Raw genomic sequence first — 6,737 nt, 5'->3', positions numbered from 1 at the left:
GTAGAAGTGACGTTTCACTATGATAGCCAATTGACGCTAGCATAAGCTCTATTTATGTCTTATTCAACTTGTTAAAATGTTCCACGCGCGTTTTGATATTTTAGCATAAATGGGCTCGAGTGATTTCGCGCGTGCTCCCTGAAATAAAAACAATGCACGAGCCTTTTACGCTAAAATATTAAAGAGCGCGTGGAACATTTTAACAAGTTGAACAAGACACCAATTAAAATTCAACTCCTACGTATCTCGTGACGAAAGCGATACATTAAAAAAGTTCGGCAAGCGTAATGACTTTATTGAAAGGCTTATTAGCTCTACGTCTGATAAACCGACGGCCATTATTTTAGTAAACAAACCGGTTTGAACAACCAAGGCTTAGGAGCTAAAATGAACTACAATATGCTGTCAAGTGCTGTTAATGCAATTAATATGCAAATTAATGAAGTTTTCGGAGACTCAGGTTCTAAAATAAATTTGCATTGTTAAATAAAAGAAGCAGGTTTATTTGAAAAAATAGTGGAAATTCAGGTTGAACTTTTCTGGGACATCTACAAGGTTGGAGTCTTTGCAGATTCTTTTGAGCCTAGGCTTAACTCTTCTAGGCTTGGTATAAGTTTTAATAACGCTGGTGGAATATCCCACTGGTGTGCGTGTGTGTGTGTCTGTGCAGCATAAAACTAGCGGTCACCGTTCCGAAACCGCAAACTGGGTGCCGAGCCGAAACAGCAATGGTATACGGGATTTACGAGAGCATTTCTGTGGGCGCCGTCATAAGATGTCGGCACGCCTTTTTCATTGGCTGACATTCCTTGTCGGTGCATCGAAGCCGGTAGCTTCCACAGCACTAGCCTCCAAAAAGGGGGCGGTTACCTCGTAAATCGCGTATGACGATTGTTTATTTTCGTAACTAAGACTTTAAAACTGTTGTCAATTCCCTCGGAATTGTTTCTGTGTTGTGTTTGTTATAAGATGTATGTCATACATCAGTTAGTCTCTGCAGAGTATTTGGTAGAGTGAAATCTAATTTGTGTTAATAATTAAAAGTAACCATTCTAATGGCAATTTGGCAGTCCGTCCTTGTATCCCTATGAGTAGTTTAAGCATACCCCTAGACTTCAACTCGTTAACTCCAATCGTGTACGTTATACGAGTTTCCCAGTAACAATCCTTCCGTGTAGGCTATTGTCTCTTGCGCTGTCGTCCTTTTGGCTAGGAGCAGTTGTTAAAGGTAAGGAAATAGGCTTACATAGTGGTTCCTACCTGGATATATCACTATATAGAGTGCTAGCCGTTGATGCGTTTTTAAAAGTTAGTAACGTCACAGCCGTAGCTTCCGTAATAGTTGTCATGAAAACTCGCGTTTTTTCTCAATACACGTTTAACATTGGTGACGTCGCAGGGTTTCAAGCTGCTGGCACTCTATAGTCCCGCGTGCATTTGCTAAGTGTTTGTTACGGATTCTGCCTTGTAGAATGCTACGTGTTACGGGAGTTTCGGGAATTCGCCGCTAACTTCGCCGAAGCGGCGCTGCTGTCGTAAAAGCCATTTGCTGGTGAGGTTTTATTTCAAGTGATATATCCTGGTAGGAACTACTATTATTAATCCAAGCACAAACCGAGCGAGTTTATAAATTTCAATAAAGCTACATTGGGCTAAGCAAGCATTTTTACGAACCTTGCATTGGGCTGACTAAAATTCCGACACAAAAAATTCCTTCTCAATTAAGAGGTTTTCGATTGACTCCCAAAATTCCTAGGATGAATAAAATTCCGATAACTATTTGAGGTTATAAGGACTAATAATAATAATAATCAACTAGGCTAATTCCCAAGGCACCACCTTAGGCCAAAGTCATCAAGCGACTTTTAAAGCCATTTATTCAGGTGGCCGCGTTACAATGCGTAGGAGGGTGGTGGCAAGCCCTACAGGCCACGCGAGCCAACAGCTCCCTACACTAACTATTACCTTTAACCTCAACAAGTTTTTATGGAAGGGGAAACCGAAGAGCTCGGGGGAAAAACCAGTTGGGAGAGAACTTGCAAACTCAACGCAGAAGGAGTTGTTCCGAGTTTTCACCCAGTGCCACAAGCTATGTTCAAACCCGGTACCTCTTGCTGCGAGACGAAAGTGCTAACCACTCCGCCAGCCCCACCTATACGTTTAGTTACGTTGCGCCAAGGTTTATAGAGCCTGCACGCATTTTCTGCGTAGTTTGGAATGGATTTGAGATACGGGGCTCAAACTTTGAATATAGGTAAAGGTGGTTACGTTTGGCACTATGCTTAACCATATTATCATGCGCCAAGGCTTATAGAGCCTCAGACGTTTAATTAAGAAGCTGAATTCTGACCCTATGCTTAACTCTTATAACCCGCGCCAAGAGTTAGTGAGCGTATGCGAATTTTCTTCGTAGTTCCTATTGGATTTGAGACACGGAGCTCAAATGTGGAACTAATATTACGGCCTTGGCCGACTTGTTTAACCTGCAAAGTAGTCTTTCAATAAAATGGTTTTTAAAATTTACTTCTGTAGCGTTTTCTTTTTACTGTAATTTGCAAAACAATTCGTAAAGTTTAAAATTCGCGCATCTTTTAGGCTATAAACTATATAAACTACTTAGTATCGTGTCTCCTTGTCTCATAATTTGTCTTTGGAAAATAAATGTTTTTACTCTGCCACGGAGGCGCTAGGGGAAAAACGGGGGTAGACACTACGGAGAGTTTCATATTCTCCCTTATGACTCGGGTTATTTGTGCGATGCAAACGTCATAGCAAGAAGGATAATTTCGCGAATTTAGTTAAGGTGCGCTTGGTCAGCTTTTCATCTCGTGTTTGCTGTGTTTTATAAAAGAACCTACCTCGTCTTCATCGTCCATATATTTTTTTAAGTCCTCGCGGAGTGTTATTGGTTGCATTCCAAAAGGCGCGACTTCGCTCAAGAAGTATGGCGGCTTTGACTTTGTCTATCGTTATCAACATAGAAATCTTATAACAAACTAGAACGCTTAATCGAATGGCTGACAAGGCACCGATTAGATTCTTGGCTAAAACGACAGTAACGCCATCTGCGCTGCCTCTAGAGGCGCGCTCGCGCGTAACTTGGTTAAAAGTTTTTCCCCGCCCCAATTTAATTAATGTAAAGTTGGTGATAATTAAACGTTAATTAACCTACCAAATGATATAAGAAATATTCCACTGACAATTTTTCCCGTTTATATGAACTTAAATGTAATATAAAATCGTCTTGAAAAATCGTTTATCGCTTTATAACATTCAAAAATAATATTTTTCCCGCACCATGTAGATAACCGAACATCTACTCGTCTAGGTAAAGTTTGTGTTGTCAATTAGAAAGCCAAATGAGATTTTAGAAAGTAGGAGGTCTGGTGAATCTTTCCCAGTCTTAAGCCTCAAATACGCAGTAGATTAAACCGAGGCTTAAGACTGGGAAAGATTCACCGCCTTCAAATTTTCGTCTACTTTAAAGAATAATTCTAAACGAACCAATGGATGAAAAGTTATGAAACTAGCTTTTAAATAAACCTTGAAACTTATTTCAAGTCGTATTTATAATTCACTGATGACCAAATTCGCGAAAAGTATTAATATCGTTCCGAATTACAACCTACTTTCTAAAATCTCGTTTTACTTTCTAATACGCGCGTTGACAACGCAAACTTTACCTATAGACGAGCAGATATTCGATTATCTACATGGCGCATTAAAAATATTATATTTGAATGTTATAAAGCAATAGACGATTTTATATTACATTTAAGTTAATATAAACGGGAAAATTTGTATGTTGAATATTTCTTATATCATTTGGTAGGTTGATTCGCTCGCGTTCTACATGTCGAAAAGTCTCATCGGTGTCGTGTTTTCTTTTCAAAGCATTGATACTGGTCTTTTGGATTTATTCCTTACGGAAGTCAATATGAACTTAAATTAAAGTGACCCATTATTTCGACTTTCCCACCATTTTGTCTCACACAACCTTCACAATAGCTCCGTTTCCATCGATTTATTACAAAAATAACAAGAGTTAGCTGGGTGGTAAATTTTAAACGCGGTTACATGAAGAGCGGCGGATGTGTTTTAAGACAACGAAGGCGCAAAGTTGTAAGACGCGTTTCGGGTACAACGTTAAAACCGCAAATACTACACCACGATTGCTCATATGTAAAATGTTCATAGAACATTTTTTGTGGGAAATAGCCGGACCCTAATTTTCATATTTGGGGTTTATAGCCGTACATACAATACTAACGTAGATATTCGCGATAAACCATTACTGTGCATCGGTTTCCCCCATAACCATTGCTCGTAAAACAACTATTTCTAACAGTAACCTGTGAAAAGATATGTTTTTGTTTGAGTAATTACTCCTAAAATATTTAATTACGGAATTTGGAACCATTCTTCATTTTTTATTTAAAAAAAACTAGCTTTCTATGATTTGAAAGAAACGTGTTTTCTAGTGCGTTCTTAGAGATTAGAAATTATGGTAAAAAGAAAACTATTTATAACACTAACCTGTGAAAAGATATGTTTTCTTTTGAGTATGTACTCTTACAGTTTTGAGCCATTCTTCAACTTTAATTAAACATAAGTTACTTTAAAGATTTAACAAAAAAACGCGTTAGCGTCGAGTTAAAAGTCGGACATTTAATTGTAGGCGAAATAGAGTGTTAGTTCACCAGTTTGGCACAGATGGCGTAACTTTCGTTGCCAGCCAAACGAAAAGCATGGGCCAAAGGTAGGGTTTCTTAAAAGTTATAATCGGACCCCACGACCAAATTTCAAAAATCGTTCTAGTTTGTTATCCGATTTCTATGGTTATCAATAAAGTCGTCCCCGATAATAGGCTTCAAACTTAGAAAAGATAGCGCCATCTACTTTAATGCTTGTCAACTTAATGTGTGAAGAAATAGCAGACGACTTTTGAATATGAATGTTCTTTACTTCTTTAACTGAAACGTACAGCTTTCAATCATATCGAGAGAATTTTGAACATTCGATTTACAACTCAGTCGGTAGGCGGCGATACTTCTGACCAAAGTTTAAACTGCGCACGAAGCTTATATCACCGTATGTTTTCAAGTGCCCATAATGTCCGGGGACAAGTTCAACAGTTTTCAGATAATAGCTCAATTTATCTCGCTAAAATATTTATCGTTATAAATGGCTTCGAAACAGCGACCTTTGGGTTGCCATACCAACGCTTCTTCCAAATGGAAGGAGCTGTTATTACTTTAGAAAATGCTATGGCAAAATCAACAAATCGGGATACATTTTACCCGAGACAAGCGAACCATTAAGACCGAGTCCTTCGAAATTGGACACCCGAGGCCTCCTAATTCGTGGCCTCGGTAGTCCAATAGATATTACTTCTTGGCGATTTCCTGGAAGGATGATTTATTTTGGCGCCTATTGGATGAGGCGTTGGGACCGCAACTCACAGGTCACTGTTTTGGTTCCAGCCTGAGGCATGTGATTTTTCACATCCAGTGGTATTCCTTGATTAAGTAAAAAAAATATCTATCCTTATAGATTTGGACAGTGACGTAGCCAGGATTTTGTTTCGGATGGCGCACACAATTGAATAAAAGAAATAAAGTGAAAATAATTGTTAATTGCTGGCTAAGATTTCTAGAGATCGTCTCAAGCGGCATTGATACCTACGTTCCATTTCACACACTTCACCCCACTCGCTCGCACTGGAGCCTGACCGCTTCGCCAAATCCCGACGACACGAAACCTCCGCCTGGCGTCATTATGTTCGCTAGTGTCGACGCTATACACAAGATAGAATAGACTCTGCTTATGAAGGGTATAATCGAGCAAGAAATGCCACTACCAATGCTCTGAGAAACTCCAAGCGCTGATTTGAGCAAACCTTGACGAACCAGATCGCCACCAATCCGAAAACTTTCTATAGTTATATCCATAGGCTTCGTAAGACCAAATTAACGCTGACTGAGATGAAAGCCCCTGATGGAACAATCACCTCTGACCCTGCCCACATGACTGATATTCTCAACTCTCATTTTATAGCTGTATCGTCAGTATCTCCTAAGAGCTCAACTTGCACTCCAACGCTTCACCCTCTCCTCCTCAAACAACTAGTTTCTTCCCTGTCATCCCCACTTACGATCATTACCAATAAAAGTTTCAGCATGGGTGTTGTCCCCGCTGACTGGAAGCACGCTTCCATTACTCCCATCCATAAAGCTGGCCTAAGAAATGACGCCTCCCATTACCGGCCAATTTTAAACACCAATCACGTCGCTAGAGTCGGCAAACAACTGGCCGATGAGCCTATCCACACTTTCCTATCGGACACTAAGTCCTTCCATCCAGCTCAGCGTGGTTTCCTCGCCAAACAGTCATACATCTCCAACCTATTATCTGCTACCAATGATTGGACCTCTTGGTTGGATGATAGCAAGCCGGTAGACGTCATCTGTCTTGACTTCTCGAATCAGTAAGGCGTTTGACACCATTCCACATCAGTTTCCTGATTCACTCCTTGAGATATGCTGGAATCCAGGGCAAAGCATTGTACTGGCTTGTGGATTTTGTCACAGACAGAAAACAAGCGGTTGTCCTCCAAGACCATACATCATGCCCCATGACTCGTCTTAATGGCGTTCCCCAGGGAAGTGTGCTTGGCCAATCTTGTTCAACATCTTCATCAATTCCCTGCCTGATGTGGTCAAGCACTCTAAAATCTA

The 6,737-nt window shown here is 40.1% G+C and overlaps 1 protein-coding gene across 1 annotated transcript; it reads left to right on the top strand.

Annotated features, from left to right (window-relative positions):
- Positions 1-5,984: 5,984 nt before the first annotated feature.
- LOC149948028 (uncharacterized) lies at positions 5,985-6,491 on the top strand. The gene has a single exon (XM_090171006.1). The coding sequence runs from the start codon at positions 5,985-5,987 to the stop codon at positions 6,489-6,491; it is 507 nt and encodes a 168-aa protein (XP_090027132.1).
- The last annotated feature ends 246 nt before the right edge of the window (positions 6,492-6,737 follow it).

The sequence above is a fragment of the Leiobunum rupestre genome, chromosome 4 (assembly GCF_980474605.1).
Source record: "Leiobunum rupestre chromosome 4, qqLeiRupe1.1.hap1, whole genome shotgun sequence".
In the NCBI taxonomy this organism is placed as follows: domain Eukaryota; kingdom Metazoa; phylum Arthropoda; class Arachnida; order Opiliones; family Sclerosomatidae; genus Leiobunum; species Leiobunum rupestre.
The sequence above is the reverse complement of the archived record's forward strand: the minus strand, read 5'-3'. Positions and strand labels throughout refer to the sequence as shown.

What these genes read in the sequence shown, in the direction of transcription:
- LOC149948028 (XM_090171006.1), top strand. Translation starts at nt 5,985, where the DNA reads ATGAAAGCCCCTGATGGAACAATCACCTCTGACCCTGCCCACATGACT.